Here is a 22,490-nt window from a genome sequence, read left to right on the forward strand (position 1 = left end):
CCTTTTCCATTAATGGAATATTCTTATTCATAGGTATCCATAAAAAAATTCCATATCTTACCGTCATATCTCTTCTCTAATTTCTCTATGATGGTTTTTCCAAAATCAACTTATAGGATCGTAATGGAAATGTTTTAAATGGAATATTTTTACCGACAAATGTTACTCCTAATGTCTTTGGAGTTGATTGCTAGTTCGATAGATGTGTCAGTGATATGCATATTGCATATTTTTTACTAATGTTAAAGAAAATTGTATGATTCATGTAATTTATGCAAATAAATTGTATTGATATAGATCCTCATATAAAATTCTTAATGTTTTTTTTGTTACAGATTCGCTGTAATAGCAAGTGAATGCGCTAGTTGTCCAAAACTAAGATGTGAGCGACCAGGATGTGATTCGTTTTTCTGTTATCACTGTAAGGCTGAATGGCATCCCAATCAGACATGTGATGCTGCGCGTGCTCAGAGATCTCCCAATGTCGTTAGGTCTTCGTCAATTGCATATAGTACAGACTCTCAATATAGTAAGTATGAGCTTCCCAAAATTGCCTTTTGAACCCTTTTTTTTAATATTAAATGCTAAATTTTACACTCCTACTTCTTCACAATTGTTATTTATATATGTAAATAACATCACGGCTTGCAGAAAATGTTTCAACTCTGGAAAAAGTATCTCCTCGAGCGGGACTCGAACCCGTAACCCCCGAATCACTAGTCCGATGCTCTAACCAATCGAGCTACCGAGGAAGCTGAAATTTCCAGAATTAAAAATTATCTGCAAGTCGTGATGTTATTCATATATCAACACACATACGTCAAACCATTATTTTCATATATATAACTATAATGTCTAGAGTCAAATACTATTTTTCAAAAGGATCTCATTTTCATTCAGTTGACTTACAGTACATAAAAATATGTAAACTTTCAATATCTAATGATCTATTTCTATTTCAGAAGAAGATATAAAGCCCTGTCCGAGATGTGAAGTATTAATCGTTAAAATGGACGATGGTTCGTGCAATCATATGATGTGTGCTGTCTGTGGTGCAGAATTTTGTTGGCTGTGCATGAAGGAAATTAGTGATTTGCATTATTTGAGGTTTGTTTCATGTTTTATGATAAAAAAATACACTGTATAAGATGAAGTTAAAACACTCTTGTTCACGTGATTTCTCCATTAGCGCTTGGCGCACGTTTCGGCAAGTTGTCTTTATCAGAATCTTAGAAGATTACTAACAAAATTACAAAACATACAATGCCCACGATTTTTCCTCATCAGTACATAATACAAATCTACCTTACTATTGGCTACAATTTTTACTTGTCCACCCACCATTTTCTATTAATGAATTATTAATGACGATGAAGTCGTTATTGAGCTCAGATCTTTTTTTTTTTGTACAAGGAATGGAATTTTATTCCCTACGTCTCTACTATAATTTCTTCCATTTCCTACTGTTGTCTAATTGGGAAACTTTTCCCTTCTAGATATCACTATTTTCTTCTATTTGGTCTCTTATCTGTCTTTCTCATTGGGATTTGTATCATCTCTCTGAATTCCCTATTCTCATGCTCTTTCAGCGTCTCTATTGTCTATCTTTGTTGACTATTTCTTCAATAGTTTCAATTTTTAATTCATCTCTGATTTGTTGATTGCTTATATACCATGATGCGCCAACTGCTGTTCTGAATACTGAATTTAGTGTGCTTTGCAACTGATCTTTCTTTTTGTTTTTCGTATTATACCAGGTTACTCCTGCATACTTTATGCTTGGTTTTAGCACTATTTTTATTATCTTCAGTTTGTTTTCTAAGGAAAGTTTACTTTTTGAGTTGAGCAGCGGGTAGAGTCTCCCTCTACCTTGCCTTTTTTCTGTTTTCTTCTATTTTTTTTTGTCAAAGTTCATTCTTTCATCTAGAATGTCCCCCAGATGTTTTGCTTCCTTTTATCTCTATCGTCGTTATTGAGCAAATTATCTCTTTATTTATAGATTTCAATACCTCCTATTGTACCCAAAAAACTTGTTTAGGAAATATTGTATTAATAGAAATCGAAATTTTTAGTTAGTGATTAAGTGAATTGAATAATATAAATAACCTGATATCATTCTGCAAATCTATTCAATCTATGTATTATTATATAATTATTATCTTATGCTTCCAGTCCCTCAGGATGCACATTTTGGGGTAAAAAGCCATGGTCTAGAAAGAAGAAAATTTTATGGCAGCTGGGTACTTTAGTAGGAGCACCTGTTGGTATAGCTTTAGTCGCCGGTATTACAGTACCAGCCATGATTATAGGTATGTTAATTATTAGGAATGTAATTTTTTTTCAAAATATTTATTAATTATATATCAGTAACAGGAATATAACTCCTGAATTGTATGAAAAAAAAAGTAATCAATGCTACATGTTCGTTCATTTAGAAAATAATAATGTCTCACAATTTTATTAAAATGCTGTTATTTGGTCGATTAATTATTTCACGAATAATAATAATAGATCTGTCCGATTTTCCATTTCATTTTCCTCGTTATTTTTCTTCGAAATTTTTTCCTCCAAGAACTTTGCCTAATTTTATAAATTCTTATACTCATATCTTTGAATGTTTGGTATTTCCGATACTTGAGATCATAACATTTTTTCCAGGTATTCCTGTTTGGATTGGCAGAAAAATATACACTAGGTATCAGACGGCCAACAAACATAAAAGAAATGCTGCCATTGTAGGAGGAGTATTAGCTGCGGTGAGTAAATTTTTTTCGCGATCTAACCTTTTGAACGAAAATCTAGAGATACAAAAATTAATCAACAAAATAATTTGAAATTTACGCAACACTTCCTATCTCATTTATGTATGTACAACCATGCATATAATATGATTGTTTTATGGATGCTTGACATTCAACAGATCAAGGTGGATTAAACTCATTTCCGATCATTATGTGGTACAAATTTAAAACATGTATGTCTGCGGTTTGTGGTCGTTTTGAATATGTAAAAAGTAATCTCGACATTCTCGACCAGATGAAGCATGAAGTTTTGGTTGAATGACCCTGAAAGAAAAGAAAAGGTCTTGAGTCATTTTACTACGATATTGTTGCATGAACTTTTTGCGGATTCGTTTTTGTTATTCGTGCTATCGTTTTCATGTTATACAGGAAAAATATTCCTTTCTTTGGTTCTCTGAATTGGAGGCCTTGGTGAGGAGTATCTGTCTTCACCTAAAATAATCTGTATTGTAGAACGTGACTCACATTGAAATATGCCACTTTTCAATATTTTTTAAGTTGTAGTTTTATTAATTCTGGATGATGCCGATTCTTACCCATAAACACTGCACTTTGTACAAATTTTACCACGGGCAAATCAAAATCGCTCATTTGATCTTTTCCTAAATGTTAAATGTGATGATTCATATCGGCAAAGAGTTCTTCATCATTATTTAATTTTAAATTCTGAAATAAAAAAATATTCGACATAAAATAACACTATCTACCTATCTCTGTATCTATCAGGTCCCCAACATGGGGATATGGGCTCAACCGAGGTTATGTACCCAGTCTCAAACTTTATAAAAACTATTTTCCACATTTATGACGATTCGCTATGTTATATTATCAATTCAGTACTTAATCTCACAAACTACAACAATATTTTTAACAGTTACAAAAATTTTTGAGCTCCAAAATGGGACGCAAAGAAAGGTAGTCATCTCGCTGTAACAACCATTTTGGAACTCCAAATAGCAATTACCGTTGTCATACTTAAGATGTAGATGTACCTCAGTCATACTACATATATTCATGACAGCTTCAGTTCTCTGAGAAGTAAATTTTAGTAGTGCTCTGCGATCTATGACAAGTGATATCCTGAACTTTCTATATTGCTATTGCAGAGCCAACTAATTAAACTGTTTGTAATTGTTTCATACTACTACAGACAAGTGAACACGAGTTGTACAAATTAATCTGTCGTACCAAATGATGTACAAACCGGTCTTGTTAATACAAATGTTCACTCTGCGAAATGAGAGTTGTATACCACTTAAGCCATTAAATTTACCAGCTTGATACATCTGATTTTTTGATGCGAATTTTGTCGTTTCACGGTGTTGTAATTCCTGTTTCAATTTCCTCTGAAAAGGGCATTTAAAAAATGTTATCAAATGAATATAAATTGTTTCGAAAATATTCAGTTCAGATTTCGCTCGTTATTTCAGGTGAAGTCAGTAATTCTTAAACGCTCTTTCTTTAAGCGCCAATTGCACCCTTGGAGACCTCAGAACTGTATATGTATATACCCAGTTTTTGGTTTCCAGGGATACAATGGGAGCCTGAGTGACGAGCACTCAAAAGCTAGTGACTGCACGTCAGTGCTTCATTTCTCTTAAATTGTTTTGAAATTATGTTTGGATTTTCTATTTATACACGTATAAATATAATGACGTGGTCAACACGAAATTTGGTTTGAAGATTAATATTGTTATTTTATATTTACTTCCAAATTCTCCAATTGGTTGGATGTGTTCTTACGGAATTATTAGATCATTTTTTTCGATGATTGGATGGAATTCAGTATTTTTCCTAATATGTCTTCTGATTCTGATTATTCGATGAGCCCTCAGAGTAGTAAATATACACAGATAGAGGGAGCATGTGTCATTTTTAGTAAGCAAATTTTGTCCCCAACATGAACTATCAAATTTGGCATGAAGTTCGTGGAAATGAAAACATATCAGTGGTACGATATTTCACTCAATTCGCGAGTTTCTCCACAAAGAACGCACTTCTTATGTCCCATAGTGAATTAACGTTTCATATTAACTCAAAATGTATTGAAATAAATACCTAAATATATCAGAAATTCAGAAAACAAACTTCAAGCGCATCAAACGACGTGAAACAACCGATGACACTAGGAGAGCAAAAGTTGCCAAACCTTGGATTTCATCAGGTATATACAGATAATAAATATTCTGCTTATTATAAATTCGACAATTAGGAAAAATATCGGATGCCAAATATTCAAATTTGCATATTTTAATCGGGAATCACTCAAATAAATATATTTCATTTAATATAATATACATTCATAACGATATAGTAAAATTGTAGATTTGAAAATATAACTCAACACGAAAATGTAATCTAACCATGTTGGGGACATTCAAAAATTGGGTAAACTCCCTCTATCTATGTTTATTACTATATCAACTCTTAATGTTTTTCGATATTTTTTTCAATTAACCAATTAAAAACAGCAACGGCGCAAGAAGAAACGAGCTCTCAAAAGTTTTTGTTGCTGAGTCGGTGGTTTGAACCTCCTTACCCCCCTGGCTACGCCCGTGCTTCATGCTCTATTTGTAAATTAATATATTTGTCCTGTGTTCATTACATTACATTCAACCGATCGTTATGACGTCATTGGAAGTTGTCAAGTATACCCCCGCAAATGTTTCCGACATTGTAAAATGATAATTTACTTGAAGAAATTTTTATTTAAACTGGCGCATTCGCCATTTTGTCGTGATACACGTATTTTCATAGACAAAAAAATGAAAAGTTGCAATTAAAATGACACAATGAAAACAGAATATTTTCAAAACGAGCCTCCTCGAATTTTCCGCCTCCCGTGATCGTAATAACTGGTGACGGGTAAGCTGATATCGAATAATTTTCAGGAAAAACTCTCCTGCTCCATTTTCCCGTTGGAGTGGGCGGCCACGGTATCTCCAACGCCCGGAAAATAAAACCGGAGAGACCATTTACCGACCTCTCGAACTTTTCAATATGGAAATGTGCGGGCTAAACACTTTTTCGCGAACTTTTCAGGTTGACCTATAAATCTCAACTATACCCCCCGACGATCGATATGTAGTACACTTTCCTCTACACGTCTCTCAAATACGCCGCGCGAAGTCCCATTTCGACCGAGATTTATCTTACGAGAGCCTCGGCTTTCAAACCTTCGGAGAGCGAGGCGACCTATTAATTGTTCCGTGGATTCTATCCGAGCAAGTGTTTCCGTGTAAATGACGCAGCTGTGGAAGACCTGGGTCAGGTCATGGGGAGATGTTTTCCCCATTTTACCGGAGATGGGGAGATTGAAGTATTTGCCCTCGGTGCTCATCACGGCTAAGATGGAATATTAGACGAGATTGGATTGTAGTTGGGGGTTTTTAACGTGATTCATTTTTACGTCGATGTTGTGGAAATCCTCACCTTTCTGCGTTGAAGACTAATTGTAGTAGATCCTTGATGTGTCTTTGAAGTAGTGTCTAACAGCTTTCAGTTTTGATTCACTTACATTCATGTAAAATACATTCTGTCAAGAAGTACCTACGGGAAATTAATTATTTTAAAAGCCCGCTTCAGGGGATGGTGACATTTTTTTGCTCCAGCATTGTTACATAGGTCTTTATACCCTTGCAGAATTTGAGCAGCATCGGTCCTTCAACTCGAAAATGATGGATTATAGTGTCTGTGTATTGAATATAAGGAAATAGTTTGTTGGCCAGAAAAAAAAATTTCAATTCCCGAAAAATTACCTCCTCGAACGAGACTCGAACCCGCAACCTCCGAATCAATAGTCCAGCGCTCTAACCTCTAAGCCACCGAGGAAGCTAAAGACTCTCCGCAATGAGAAACCACTAATCCCAAAATCGAGTGTTAGTGTGTAATGCCTTACAAACTATCAGTATAATTCGCAAGGGTTGTGGATGTTGAAATGTTAGGATGTACTCAATAACGTCAGTGAGTCGACGATGCTAGACGATAGGTGAATGGAATCAGGATGATCACTGACGTTATTGAGTACATACTAACATTTCATCATCCACAGCCCTTACGAATTATACCTATAGTTACATACTAACACTCGATTCTGGGATTAGTGGTTCCTCATTGCGGAGAATCTTCAGCTTCCTCGGTGGCTTAGTGGTTAAAGCGCTGGACTAGCACAATGAAAACAGGTTTTTCTCCATTTTTTACTGTAAATACTTTAAATATTAGTACTAATTTGAAACATAAAAAAAATGAAACCTCTGATCATCTAAAGGCGTCCAGCCAAAAAATATTATTATTGTAGGTAAATCATGTATAGGAACTACTAAAATATGAAACAAAAAATGATGTAAACCATTTTAACATGTACATATTAAAATATAATAAAGACTATAAAAGCAAACGCTAGACTAGTGATTCTGAGGTTGCGGGTTCGAGTCCTCCTCGAGGAGGTACTTTTTCCGGAATTGAAAATTTGTCTGCACGCCAACAAACGATGTATTTACCTTATCAGTCCTTTAGTTGTTTCAAAGTACTAAATTTTGTCATGTCATCTAAAGTGTGTTGCAATTTTTAGATTAAATTATAGAAGAATCTTATATATTGCATTTGAAATGAATTTTGGTTTTCCATTTGTGCTGAAAATATCACATGGTTCGTGGTTGAATACTAAATTTGTAAAAAGGGCAGTCTCTATCTCAATTGAAAACAAAATATCATCGCAGCGAGTATTAAAATCGAAAATGTGTATAATTGAAAAAAACTATAAATTTGAGGGCTATACAAAAATATAATAACCTTCAAACACAAAGACAATTTTAAAAATGAATGAACGGTCAACTTCATTTTTTAATACAGTTGTAGAAGTAAATTTCTCCTTATCGTTATCGTTCATTCAAAAAGTAAGAATTTGAATGGAAGAAATCTTCACTGACTTTAAATATAATCTATCGGTGTTAGTTTCATGAGAATTTTTTTGGAACATTTTTCATTTTGAATGACTGAAAAATTGTCTCCGGTTGATACAAAATATTTACCAACAACAATCAATCATATTCCTTGGACCCTTTAGGGTCTATTTTATTAGGTATGGTAATTAAAGACTCTTTCCTGGAAATTACTTTATTAGTACTCTCTCGATAAATACTATAGAAATTCATCCGGAACTATATAAATTTTATAAGTATAATTATTAATTTCTGGCGAGTATTTCAATGAAGCATAGCGAAGGTGATTCCTTTCACTCTATCAATATTCGAACTAAATTTGAAAACTCTCGGTGATCTGAGTTTCTAACCCCGATACATTCCAAGCTTCAGCACTTCACTTTTCCTGCCTTATAACTTCAGCACTCAAAAGCCCCTCCGTGTGGAGGTCCTGCAGCAATTCTATCAGTCTCTCCTCCATCTGCGCGTTGCCCAAAGCCAAATCTACACTACCTATGCACAGTAACAATGCCAACAGTTGCGAGCGTTTGTAGTCTTCCTCTAGCTGTTGACGGTCGTACTCGAGTGTCGTTTCCACATCCAGTCCCAAGCAGCGGCAAGAACTCACTAGGATTTCCCAATAGTTGTCCAGTAGTTTTCTGGTGTGAAGCCTCCGCAGTTCAGCAGGGACGGAGCTGATGAGGAGTAGAGCGAGATCGTTAGTAGCCCTGCTGTACGTCACCATCTGCCAGTCCAAGATGGAGCACTGGCAGTTTGTGTCGTCCTCCTTGAACATGAGGTTGTTGCACCAGAAGTCGGTGTGCGTGATCAACGCCAACGGCTCCTTGGGTGTCAGGAGACTCTCGATGATGTTCTTGGTGTGCGGTCGCAGCTCGTTCAAGGCCGCTAGAATGTCGGCCAGTCCGGGTCTCGACTCCAGGAACTGGGATAGCTGGGGCAGGCCCCTTTCGATGAGCTGTTGGTAGGAATCCGAAGCTCTGGTGGTCTGGAAGAGGAACGGATACTTGTCCGTCAGGCTCTTGGCCTCCAGCACCTTGTAGGAGAGCGAGAGGGCGTGTATTTGGGCGATCGCTTGGACGGCGGCCTTGGTCTGTTTGAGCGTGAGCCCCCTGGAGAAGTCTGAACCTACGTAGCCGCTCGTTTTGATGTTCTCCAGGACGAGGACGGATTCGGGAGGGCTGGGATCGGGTTCGTTCGTTCCTGCGAAATAGTGTCCGTAGAAACACTTGGGGATGGGTATCTTTATGTCGGAACCGTCCAAGTTTGCCAGTTGGGTCTCCTTGAATTTCTCCAGGTCCGGCACTACCTGAAAATCGAATACAGAATTAAACTTCACGGCAAATTTTTTTATCACTTCATGATTAAATTACAAGTATGTGTATCCAATAATTTGATGATGACTCTAAGATTTATTCACCTCGAGCTTCGTTAAATCTCAAATTAAATTTACCGTTCTATAAAAATGCAATTATAATGATGTTGTAACTAGCTGAAGTATTTCTGACATTGATTGTTCATTTAACAAGCCACGAGGAAAACAAATGTTTGCTTAATCTACGGTTTGAGCTCTAGCAATTACATGAAGTATTAATTTTTAATTCGACATTAAAACATCGGTGAACGGATGAAAACAAGCATGAAGCTATCGATCATTGAACAAAATTATAGGTGATTATTAATTGATACTGTTTACTCTAATGCTAATGTTTGCTCTGATACTCAATTATTTACTTTACTTTGTGAGCAATTTCTTTCACCATGTTCGGTTGTTATAACGACAATCGTGAAAAATGTGATTGCTAATTCAGATATAGTAATGAGTTGATTTGTTCATTCACTTTTTCTTAAATAGATCAATTCATTCTCAACATGTCAAGGTTGAATCATTTGCCATCGACGAATAAAAACATAATTAGGTAATTTTATGTTCGAAATTGCGCTATTGGTAATATTCAATTGGCCGTTTCGAATGTGACATCCAATTTGATTGTCATCGAATATTTGGCGTGATGAACGCATTTTCCCAATTTAGTGCATTCATCAATTGTACACAAACAATTTGGCGGGACAATCAGGGAACAATTCATTTTATACTGGGTTCCATTGTTTGAGTTGGGAGTGTTCGTTGTTATTTTGCCATATTTCCTCTATTGCAAGTACCTAACTGTATTTCGAATTATGTAAACATAAGATTTTAGACGAATCGTAGTATTTAAATGAAAAAACTGTTCGAAAAATACAAGGTTGTTATTTATGTCTCATGAATCTTGCATTATGCATTAATGTGACAGATTCATCAATTTGTTGAAGAATTATACCACTAATTGCACTAATGTTGGGTACAATGATAAGCTGAATTCTGATTGATTATAATCATTCAGAGAAAATTAAATAATTTTATTCTTCATTCATTAATTGAATACATTGTATATCGTGATATATGCTCTGAGACCACTTAATCTCAATGATATGATTGAGTCATTCAATTTCTTCGAATTGTTGATGACTCTTATGTGTTTGAAGTACGTATATCAGGATTATGTACGACTCTCGAATTAATTCATAAATAAATTTTTCTTTACCTGAAAATTAATTTAAGCAGGATTTTTTTCATTTGAATATAAATTTTAAAATATTCATTTTGATCACATCTTTACGACTATTGGCTTTTAAGAAATTTCAGTCGATATATCGGATATCCCAAAATCTTTGTCTAGTGAGAGGATCTCAGAATCCCTTTGGGTTAGGGAATAATGGGTGGCATATTTTCAGGTTCGATTTTTGTCACTGAAACCGCAAATTCGTGAATTAAACTGTTTTCAAGATAAAAAAGAAAATTCGGAAATGGCTTCGAATGAAAAGTTCTTATAACTCATTCAAAACTGGTGCTATAAATATAAAACAAAAATATTTTATAGGCACTTTTTTCAGTAGAATTATTTAGTGTAATCATTTGTTTTTTTTTTGAAGTTATAATACAAAATTGTGTTTTTTTAATGTTAGTCATAAAAATTTGTAAAACAAATCAAATTGCTCGGCCCGAAAATGTGCAATTCATTTTCGTCTCGCTCAAAGGGATTCTGAAATCCCCTCATCAGACAACAAATTTGGGACACCCGATACATATTTTCAAACGAACTTTGTCATAATCTAAAGTAAAACCTCACAACTTACTTCAGTATAAAACTTGATTTCTCTGAGATCGAACTGCGCCTCCGTGACGAAGAACCTGCTGAAGGGGTCCTGCGGCAGCATCTTGATGATGAGCCTGAGGCTGTGAGTGTCCGAGGAGCCGTCATTTTTGATGCAATACTGCACCGACACCGCCACTATGTGGCTCAGAACACTTTCACTAGGTTCGCATCCGGGCTTCACACTGAACGCTATTATGGTGATGGCCGGGTCCTCCAGGTCCTTGTGGTGATTCTTGAGTATGTTCTGAAGCCATTCCGCCGACACCGGCCAGTCGGACTCGCTGGTGGCGTCTTCTTCGCTCTCCGACATCTCTGCACGACGTTTTCTTCCTCGATTATTTGACTTTCATCTGGCGAGACCGAACAGGAGAAGATCGGAGGTTCTTGTCCTGATGGGCGTGGAGGAGGGCGCCAGGACGCGCGTTCCGTGACTCGATGCGTTAAACTGAGCTCGTCGCGTCCCTACAACGGGCGACGCTATCATTGAATAAAGTGTTCCACTCTCTTTCTCTCCAGTTGTAGCCGGGTTGCCAGACTGCGCAGTAGGGATTTCCCGGGGATTTTCCTGTCCTCGGCGTTCTTCCCGACTGGACGGATTTCTGAGGTATCGTTTTCAACGGGGGCAGAAGCCGAGGGAATAAAATACCGGGTCTTCTTCGTAACTGCGGGGTCTTTCAAATTGAGTTTTCAAAAGTAAATAATCGAATGATATAAAATTCGAATTGAAACTGAAGAAGTTTTTATTCATTTTTGAAATACATTGTTCATCATGGAATAATTGGATGGGGGGGAGTATTAGATTGCCACAAAAGAGGATTGGACATTATACAGAAATACATCTTAAAAATAATGTACGGAAAAAAGTTAGCATTCCCTAGTCGAGAGATTTATGAACTGTCGAAGGCATTGGATATAAGACAAATATTTGCGAGTAAAATAATCATAAACATACAGCAGAACAAGATACCTCTGGAAATAAAGGAACATAATTTCTCAACAAGAACAAAGAAAGACAACTATAGAAGACCGAAAGCGCAAAAGAGAATAGGACAACGAAGCTGCACATATTTAGCCTCAATACTCTACCCAAAAGTGCCCACTAGAATAAAAGAATTGAAGAATATGAAAAAATTCAAGAGGGAACTAAAAAATTGGTTGATTGCAGAAGATAGATCATGGGTTCACAAAATAATAAACTCTTCATGAAATAGTTGAGGGGCAAAAGAGCAAATGAAGACAGAAGTTCCCGAGTTCTACAAAACTGAATCCCAAACTATGAGGAAAAACACCCGATTGAGACAGGATATCTGATTAGGAGTCAAACAAACCGAATGTGACAGAAAATAATTGAGATAGTTTAATTTAATAAGTGGCAAATTTCTATCTTGATGATGGTTCCGCGGCCGTTAGAATCAAATTTATTTTTCAAAACTGTGAACAGTTATATAATAATAACTCACAGTTTTTTTAAATTTTTTCTTCAGAGTTTACTTCATATTTCATACTGTATAATACATTATATTATGTTGAATATTATGTTGAATAAACTCATATCTATCTATCTATCATTTATACACTGAATATGATCTCTCCCATGTGACCACTTCTTGCGTATCTACAGTAGGTAGCCGATTCTTTTATTAAAATTTCCAATCACATTCTGGCACAGTTGCGGCTCTATCTCACCAATAACTCAAATAATGTCTGCTTACAATACTTCTACTTTTCAAGGATTATCCTTGTAGACCTTTCTTATGGTCCCATTCTCACATGGTCCCAGAGAAAGAAGTCTAACGGCGTCAAATCACAGGCTTTTGAAAGCCGATTCGTGTCACCCAATCTGGAAATAACATGTTCTGGATAATTACAAAGTTTCCCGGGCTTTATGACTGGTAGTCCATATTGTTGAAACAACATGTCCTCAGTATCAATATTTCTCTGTTTTGGCCATAAAAAAGTGTGATAATGTCGCAATATCTGATACCGTTAACGGTTATGGCTTTTCCAGAATCATTTTGAAAAATACGGTCACACCACCAGACCACAATGCGCACGAAACAGGGACTCTTCGTGGGTGCGTTGGCCACCCATGGATAATGCGAGGGTTTTCCTCTCCAAATATGGCAGTTTGGTTTATTAACGTAGCCACCAATCTCGAAATGTGTTTCGTCTGAAAAAAAAAGAAGATTCACTTGTACAGGGTTTGGCGTAATTAATGGATAATCCTGTACTGGCGAATAGGGAAGGTCATGGCCGACCAGAAAATAACATAGTTTTCGAGATATCGGACAATTTCATTTTTTTCTGAAAAGTGCAAACATAAGGATTATCATACTTTTTTTCTCTTAAGTAAGCAAGATGGTAGGAATTTGGTAGTTTATCTCATAGTACAGCTATTTTAGAGTAAAATAAAGAACAATGCCCAAAGAAATAACAAGATTTGTGATCACAGCAATGAATTTAGTGAGTAAAGTTGCACTTTTTAGAAAAAAATGAAATTGTCCGATATCTCGAAAACTATGATATTTTTACTGAACATTACTTTACATTTTCTGGTCGGCCATGACCTCCTCTATTCGCCAGTACAGGATTATCCATTAATTACGCCACACCCTGAATATGTATAGCAGTTGTTGTTAAAAAGATGAAGAAATAATCAACCAAATTTGCACCTTGTTCCCGGACTATTATATTTGAGCTTGATCCATAAAATAGGATTCTGTATCTTAATTTTGATTCAAATGAGGTTTTATAGATTATTTTCAAAGTCGAAGTCTAAATACTGTTTCATTACTCTCAGCAGATGACAAGTTTTTGAAAGATGTTTCGATAACTCTTGAATATGTTCTGTCCAGCTTAACTTTTCATTTATTCACAATCCAAGGAATTTTGTTTTGTTTCACTGAATTGTATCTTAGAGCTTGTCAATTTAAGATATTTTGGGGTATCATAGCCTGCATGACCAGTTTTGAAAAGGATGATGCTTGTCTTGTCTACATTCATACTCAATTTGTTTTGATGAACCAATTTTCTGTTCTATTCAGAACTGTTTCTGCCATGATGGTCTTTTCAGGGAAGGTATTTGCTTTAAGTAATATATTTGTATCATCGGCATGGCATAATTTTTAGTTTTTTCATTTTCATTGAAACTAGTGTGGAGATCGTTTATGAAAAGAGTAACGATGATTGGACCGAGTACACTTCCTTATTATTATTATTACCTAACTTTATGAAGTTAGGTTCTGAATATCTGATAACCATTCATTTACTCTGTTGTTATCCAAATGTTATCTTTTGAAGCCACTCCCCATTCAAAATTGGAAAAATACAGACATCGTTATTATAATAACAGAGCGATCTGTTCGGAGGACGAATGCTCAAAAATCACGACGAAAAGTCGACGGCCCGGCGCATTCGCCATTTCGCCTACATTTCTATTCGGTTCGAGAATAATTGATGAATCATCGTAAAGAACGGATTGCGAATTATATCAGAAGAAGCGGCATCGATGCTGTCTCCTCACGTTTGTAGTACACGCTCGATGGACGCCCTTTCGTGCGTCCTGCGCGTCGTCTGGCTGCCAGTCTGATACAAATTTCTCGCTGTGGGTTCCGTATCCGCCGCAGGAACAAACACGCTAGGACCCATCCTCCTCGATACTTTCACATAAATGACTTCATCTGTCCCATACGTTCGCTAGTTACGGTCGGTTTTTTTTCTCCATCGTTTGCCCTCTTCCTTTTATGTCTGCCGATAATGGCCAAGTTTTTGATCGTTCGATGGAAACGATGATAAATTTCCGCACTTTTTTATGTTTCTATATAGTAACGGGATGGTTATGTTAGGATTTTTTTCCAAGGATAGCCTGCCTTTATTGTCGATTCTTTGCCTCCTGCTTCCAGCGTATCGTTGAACCCTCCTTGTGGATTTTATATTTTCATTAATGAACCTTATGAACTTTTCTGGTCAAGACATTTTTTTTAGTGGAATATAGAATTCAAAATCCGTTAGTCTATTTTTCTCTTGAACCAAAATAAGTGATCCAATTCATAGGATGAGGTTTTGGAGGAAACTCGTGTAATTGCACGAGAACGTTTCACCTCATAAGCATTGATGGACTAACCATCGAAGTTAATGCCCCCTTTGGAAAGGGGTTAGCACCCATTTGTAGCTTCAGTTACAAACTGGGAGAGCGGTTAGATCGCATCTATAAGATTAATAACGAGAGAAGAGAAAATACAACAATATTGAGATTCTGAAAACAGTTGCGTGTGTTGACCTTTTTTTCGTGGACTACTGATAGTTTAAAAAAATGTGAAAAGACTTTGATCTAGTACCAAACTTTTGATATATATTTCGAGAAAAAATACAATCATCTCAAAATCTCCAGGAAAATCGAAATCATGTATCGAAAAAATCCAGTTAGAAAGCTGTGATGAATCGAATAATTATTAGTTTTGGAGCTTATTTTTCCGATCAGTATCAATGATTCATTAAAATTCGATAAAATCGTATAATCATCACAAAAAAAGTAGAACTACAAGGAAAACCCTGTATATCGAAAAAACATTCCGAAAAAAATCGAAAAAACGCGTTGCAAAGTAATATTTTTACAAAATTCATGAGTGCTGGTGGCAACAAAAATCCCAGTCAAAAAAGAGGATTTTTGCACCTGCACGAATGCTTTTTATTGAAAGAATATTACTTTGCATTGTGTTTTTTCGATTTTTTTCAGGAAAAATTGAATGTCCGAATGGTATTTGACAAGACTATTTCATGATACCATAATTACTTGTTTTCAAAGGTATTGTAATTTTCTTAGCAACAAGTTTTGCCGCGAGTAAACTCAAAAAAAAAAAAAAAAGTTTTCCCATTTGTAATTCAAAATTGAGCGTTTGTGATTGGTGGAAATCGAGACGAGGGAAATAGTCATTTATAAATATTTCAAAATAAAATATCACTCAGCGTCTAAACACACTACAATATAAATAAAAAAGCCAAAAAATTCCATAAGTATTTCGTAATGCAAAATATCGGTTAGAGTTTCTCCTTATCGTTCCTAAAAGATGCACTCTGGATGAAGGAAATAGACATATCCGATTATTGATTTTTTTTCACGTGGGAATGTTAAGAGGGATGTCCCTGTTAATTGAGTATTATAAGCCGGGCTTGTTGTCGTCGAAATTGGCCGGCGAGATCCGAAGGGCGCGACCCGCCTTTAGGGAAATGCAAGCACGGGCGTGGCCCTCTCTGTCGGCACCCCTACGGTGCAGGCACGGGAGCAGAAAATTCCTGCTGAGGGTTGAACGATGATCGGTGTGAACGAGGTTTCTTTGTTGGCATGCAAATAGTGTTGAGGGTGTTGTTGAATAATTAAAACGACAGGTCACGGTCGGCCGAGGGATTTCAAGTGTAGGTTCAAGTGACCCACTTTAGGAAATTGTATATAGAATAAAACAGAAGGGGAGTATACAGGTGGACTGAAAAAAATTATTAGGGAAGTGCCATTTCATAATATTTCTTATGCTCATAACATAAACACATAATTGTTTTTAACGGAACGACAGAGATAAATACAAAACAACAAATACAAATAAATATCCTGGCCGTGATCTATTCGGTGTTTCACCTGACGTTTCGCTTACTACTACGTTAAGCATCTTCACACGTTTATAAATTCGGTACTGTGCATAATACCCTCCCTCTGAAAAAATTCTGGATCCGCCCCTGTATCGGAACAATCCTGCATCGGGTAAAGAACCTACCAAATCACGGCTAAAAAGTCCGAAACTTTCTAATATAATATTGGAAAGGTACAAGAACGTATAAAGGGATGAAAAAGCGCGTTACTCAATTGAAAATACATACCACAGTTGCTCATTATAATTATTATTTTCAAAGAAAAAATAAATTCAATGTTTTAGTAAAACATTGTTGTTGAAAATTACAAAGTAGCTGAATTGTTTTCTCCGTGAGCTGTTCCAAAGGTTCATAATTGGAAATAATAAATCAAAATAGGCCCTTTTCCTTTCAAGCAATCTGATTCCTTGATAAATATTATTTCAAAGGTATTTCCATTGAGGTCACGGAAGTTCTACCCGATACTTCAGGAATATCATTAAAGACAGTCACGCCAGTATGAAAAAGCGCTGAAACATGACTAAACAGAATCATGATAATATGTTTCATAAAACATGGTGAGCCTGGCTTCGAAATTTAACGTATATCTCGAACAGAGTGGTATTCCATGTATTTTCTCGTTAGATTGTATGTAATAAAACGTTGATAAATATATTTTTCACCTTGGAACAATAAAAATCATTGGTCGTATTTCGTTTATGCTTCTCTTCCATACTTATCGAACAGAGCAGCTGAGGATAAGAGGGTTTATTTTTAACTCTTCATAGTGGTATTATAATTTATTTCCATCATTTCATCACATTCAGTGGAGATCCTGCATATTGTGGAAGATGTTTAGGTAATCAAGAAAAAATTCAATATTAAGTATTTTGTTCAAGTTGTAATTGTAAAACAATTATATTCGCATTTGTGAATTCATTGATCTACTAAAGACATAATAATACTTGAAAAGAAAATAAAACCATAAGAAAAAAAAATTAAGACAACAGTATTGATAATGATCACAGCAGAAGGTTTTTGATCCTTTTAGATATTTTTTATTGGCCCAATTCGAATTAAGAGAAAAGTCATTAATATAAAATACTTTTCAATTGAAAGATAACGAAAATGCAATAAAAACAAGAAATCTTCGATTATACCGAAAGATCATACTGAGTAGTAATAAATAAAAAAATCACGGTACGCAACGCAGCTCAAAAATGTGGGAAAGTCATAAATTTGTGATCACATGTGCCTTCACACGTTCATTAATTCATTTTTGATTATTTAGTTTTCTGAAGTTCTCACTGCCCCAGGAGTTCACGAAATGATTTCGAGGAAAATGTGCTAATGCCTTCCTGTATAATTAGTCTTTCTGTTTTAGCAAATTAAGCTTATACGGCGCCTTTCGTCTCTCCCCCTATTCTCTCAATCTGATGATCGATACATCGCTAACACCATTGGCAATTTTTTTTTTCGTACAATATTCAAACGATTCTAAAGGAGACTTTCCACACAACAAAATTATTCTGTGAAGCTTATGCAATACAAAAATTTCTTCACAAAGAAAAAATCTTAAAACAAATAGAACTAAGACATGAATATTGAAAGATGTGAAATTTTCAGTATGAAAAACACTCCCAACTAAAAACTTGTTCTTCACATTTGGTGGCGTAGATTTATCTTCGTTTACTTTCTCCCATATTTCACATTTTGATATATCAACCACATCTTTTATTAACCACTTGAACAAGATTTGTCTTGTATTGCTAATTCGACTAGTCGTATTTTAAACACATTACATTCACTCAAGAAAAAAGCATCCAATGAGGAATAGCTCGTGCTATATGCAGGCGATTTTCAAAATGAGAATTTTCTTTTACGCTTAAATTGCAATTTATTTATTTATTTATTACAATATAAAAATGTAAATCAAACTGAGTTTGTCAACACAACTATTAATGAAACTATTTGATATATTTTTCAACTCTTCTTTAAACTTGTATCTTATTCAAGTGTTTGGGAATTCGTTATATGATTGCAGGGATATTGAAAATTTTGACCCTCTTGTTGTCTTGAATATGAAGTCACTGTACAGTTCATTGGCATTCCTTGTAATGTATTTGTGGTCATCGGAATGTTTCTGTAGAATCATCCTGATGCCAAGTCGATGCGTTTCTTGAAATTTATTTTAAGACATTATCAGCATTTTCCACTTTTAATACAATAAGCACTTTTCTTTCAGGTTGTAATATCTCCGATACTTGCCGGCTTAGCTGTAGGAATAGGTGTACCAATTCTTCTCTTCTACGTCTACGGGGTAGTTCCAGTTTCGCTGTGCCGTTCCGGTGGATGCGGAGGAGGATCGACAACAGACGACAATGACGTCATAGACTGCAACAGAATTGACAGAAACTCCATCGACGCCGTGAGTGTAAACACGAAAATCAACCCATCGATAGGAGAGGCCAGCTTATCCTTGGCTAGCGATAGTCACGTCCTACGGGAAGCAGATCGGGAATCCGCCAGTACAGTTGCCCTGGCCGGAAGCATGGCTGGACATCGTTTGGAGGTGCAAGCCGATCTGAACTCGACGCAGAGATATAGTATCACCAGTTTATCAGCCGAATCTGGCAACGCAAGTTTCGATGAAACTGGAGCTTCGATGAGAGCTTTAGCCGGATCCATTTTCAATTATAAGGTAAATATGATAAAAGTCGAAGAAAACCAATCGCTAGTGGATCTATTTAATAATAAATATACTCGATGGTGATTTAGAAGTGTTAACACCCCAGAAATAATGATGATGTAGTGACTCTGTCTGATCCAGAGATGGAGTTATGGGTTTCGCGACATATTTACTTTGGCCCCGGCGGATTTATAGGAGTCACCTCTCCACGACGGTGTGAGAGAGTGTGTCTTAGGCAGAGGTCGATGGATTGCCTAACTGAAGAGTCCACCAGCGATCTCGAGACGAAACACCGTAATCTTGGCTCGAGAAAGACTCTCCAAAATGATTTATGCCTTACATAAAAAATGAATCGATAGCCTTTGCAAGAAATTTCATCAGCATGTACACAACATCAAAATGTTCAGCGATTACACTTCTTTCTGTACTTGTTGTGAAGTAAGCAGCAATCATGAAGGTGCGTTGAGTTACCGAATGCATATAGCCCTGTACATCATTGACAAGTGGCGTGAGAAACAATTTGAGCCTTAAGAGGGAATAACACCACGTAATTGGTCAGTTCAAAACGAAATTATAGATTTTTCCTCTTACAGCCACCGGTTTTGATGGGTTTTTGACATAATTTCTTAAAACAAGCATCTACATCATACATAAATCAATACAAAAGAATTGAAACTATAATTTTGCGAAAAGAATAATCGACCATCGTACAGTGCTGCCCACTACTTATATGCTTTGTAAAGAGAAAAAAGATAAAGGTAATGTAGAACTTCATACACCGTACAGGGGCAATGAATGGGAGTACCTAATGCTTTACTGATACGCGGAAAGCCACGTGGTGGTAATCCCTCTTGAAGCCAGACTTTGGTATTTTTCGGTTAATGTAAATATCTGGATATTACACTAGATAGAAAACTTAACTGGAAGGAAGGCCACAGCAGATGTGTTGACTTGAAAAATATTTTTTGGGTAACTTGGGGGCTGAACCGAAAAAGGAGTTGTGTATGTTCCATTGTACCCTATGTTTCCTTTACATGGAGGACAAAAACCGAAGCCGATGAACTTGCGAAAAAGACATCAAGGGTTACAGCTGCCGGACTTGAACCCTTCTGTGGGCTTGGAGAATAACACTAATAACCACTGATCCTGCAGTGAGAACTGAGAAGTAAAGAGACCATATCCAGATTTGTGCAAGCAAAAAGATTTGTAGGATTTTGCAACTTCTGCAGCTGTGTCTTTGGGTCATTGTGTGACTGCTAATAGGACACAGTCAGTACATATATCATTTGTTCCGAATGGGCCTATCGGTGGATGAAATTTGCAGGCTCTGCAAAGTGCTGTACTAATGTTCAGATTTGGCCTGTATCAGGATACCACACACACCTAGGCAGGCCAGGCTCTTACAATGTGGGAACTTTGATATCAGTAGTTCGCAATTGAAAGAACAGTTGTGTGGGCTGTTTGAATAAACTAGAGATTTGAATAGGCGAGGTAACAATTCTCACAGAGGCATGCGAAAGTTGGGATGAAAATATTGTTTTCCAAACCTCAGGTCAGCGATTTGACACATTGTTGCAAAACTATCTCTCGGAAATGATTGCTCCTATTCTGTCACTCTTCGTTAAAGAGTGCCTTGGTTAATCAGTTATTGTTAGTCTTAATATACCATCTTCTGTCAACACAAGGGTTACGGTCATTGCAATACAATTAAGTACCTATGGGCAACAATTCTACCTCTATCAGAGTAATGATAATTATATTGTCTTTGAACTTTGTTCAATCTATTATCTTACAAGTACTTGATTGCTGAATAATGTTTTGTTTTTCAGGGAAATGGAAGTGATTCATGCAGTTATAATACCAACGAAGATGGTGCATCAGAAAGAGTAAGATTTGATGATAATGTGAGTTACAAGGCGTCTCAAGCTGAGAAAGTCAGCATTGGAAGCAGTTGCAGTTATCTATCAAAATCCAAGAATGTTTTGAGACACGATCGTTTGCATGATACAGTTAGTAATGATAGTATCTACATAGACATAACCCCAACGGAGGAAAACCCAGCTAGGAAATTCGTTTCACAAACTGCGTTCCTGAGGAGTCAATTTTTTCACAGTAGCATAAACGAACAAAAACCAATCACAAAAAGCATGGAGGAAAGAACCATTATTGAGGTATCCAACGAAACTCTCGATAAACCATCCTGTTCAGGATCTCTGAATTCACTAAATTCCAAGTCCACCCACGAAACAACTGAACTATGAGTTACCTTGTAAATTTAATTTTACCAAGACTGATGTCCATAATAAATATTAAATAATTTATTTTATATCAAATTTAGCTTAGAGTCGAAAATTTCCGATTTGTGAATATTTGTGAGTTCAATGTTGGTTCTACTTTTGTATTTTAATGATAGAAGAACTTGTTTTGTAAATGGTGAATTCTCAAACACCAAAAATCTTTTAGTTTTTTATATCTAGCTTTTAAAACGATGTTAATTCTCGAATTCATTTGGACTGGAAATGAAAAGATAATATTTAATTGAGTGGAATTTTCTGTATTTCTTGGAAATTATATTTATTTGTTGGAATGTATGTATTGCGATTAAAATAAAAAATTGTCCTTGTAAATTTTGGAATATTTCAACCTAAAGCAAATTTCAGCTGTAATTTGTAATTATTGATCTCCCCTGAGGCTAAAAATGGAAATTAAACAAGTTTGATTTGCACAGGTAAAGGATGCAAAAATTTAGAGATCTTACGAAATGTATAGCCAAATTCTGAAGAGAAATGGTGTCATTACGGGAAAAAATCTTGAAAATGAAAATTATGGAGTTAGTGGAAAAATACAAAAATTAACTCTTTAAGCCTCCTCTTATATTGACGTCTTCAAAATTACCCTTTTTTTTTGTGACCACACAAAAAAAATTCCGGTGAGTGTTGAGGCCAGGCAACAAGACCTCTAAGACCCACAAAAATAACCTTTGTACTGATTGATATCAGCAAAAAACTTAAAACAAACGCTTCATTGCAGCGTTATTCTTAATTATTATTGGAACATAAAAATACTGATACTACTCGGGCAGTGCAGTTGCATGGGAATTCAGTCAGAATATAATAACTTTTGAATCATTGAATTCAGAACGCCAACGTTAGGGATCCACTTCATTGCAGTTTTGAAAAAACTGCAGGATTACAGTATCCATAAGTTTGCACTCAATATTAAATGAATATTAGCTGTTAAGATATTT

At 35.9% G+C, this 22,490-nt stretch overlaps 2 protein-coding genes and 1 non-coding gene across 5 annotated transcripts in view; 1 reads left to right on the forward strand and 2 right to left on the reverse strand.

The window, feature by feature from the left end:
- Positions 1–21,870, forward strand: part of LOC123674708 (E3 ubiquitin-protein ligase RNF19A-like) — an 84,178-nt gene extending 62,308 nt beyond the window's left edge. For all 3 annotated transcript variants that reach the window (XM_045609703.1, XM_045609705.1, XM_045609704.1), the window contains 6 exons: positions 336–529; positions 963–1,107; positions 2,173–2,309; positions 2,659–2,756; positions 18,800–19,255; positions 21,073–21,870. In XM_045609703.1, the coding sequence (XP_045465659.1) occupies positions 336–529; positions 963–1,107; positions 2,173–2,309; positions 2,659–2,756; positions 18,800–19,255; positions 21,073–21,504 (1,462 nt within the window). In that variant the 3' untranslated portion in view covers positions 21,505–21,870. The remainder of the gene's footprint in view (positions 1–335; positions 530–962; positions 1,108–2,172; positions 2,310–2,658; positions 2,757–18,799; positions 19,256–21,072) is intronic.
- Trnan-auu lies at positions 6,560–6,632 on the reverse strand. Its single transcript has one exon. It is a non-coding gene; the product is annotated as a tRNA-Asn (tRNA).
- On the reverse strand, positions 7,891–11,439 carry LOC123674710. Its single transcript, XM_045609706.1, has 2 exons — positions 10,916–11,439; positions 7,891–9,047 (listed from the first exon to the last, which is right to left on the reverse strand). The coding sequence occupies exons 1-2, from the start codon at positions 11,243–11,245 to the stop codon at positions 8,118–8,120; spliced, it is 1,260 nt and encodes a 419-aa protein (XP_045465662.1). The 5' UTR covers positions 11,246–11,439; the 3' UTR covers positions 7,891–8,117.
- Positions 21,871–22,490: the final 620 nt, after the last annotated feature.

Source organism: Harmonia axyridis, chromosome 3 (genome assembly GCF_914767665.1).
Source record: "Harmonia axyridis chromosome 3, icHarAxyr1.1, whole genome shotgun sequence".
NCBI lineage: Eukaryota > Metazoa > Arthropoda > Insecta > Coleoptera > Coccinellidae > Harmonia > Harmonia axyridis.

Bases quoted from the DNA above. Each gene is read 5' to 3' on its own strand.
- LOC123674710 (XM_045609706.1), bottom strand. From the start codon at position 11,245: ATGTCGGAGAGCGAAGAAGACGCCACCAGCGAGTCCGACTGGCCGGTG. The intron at 9,048-10,915 runs GTAAGTTGTGAG...TTCGATTTTCAG, and splicing joins AAATCAAGTTTTATACTGAA to GTAGTGCCGGACCTGGAGAA.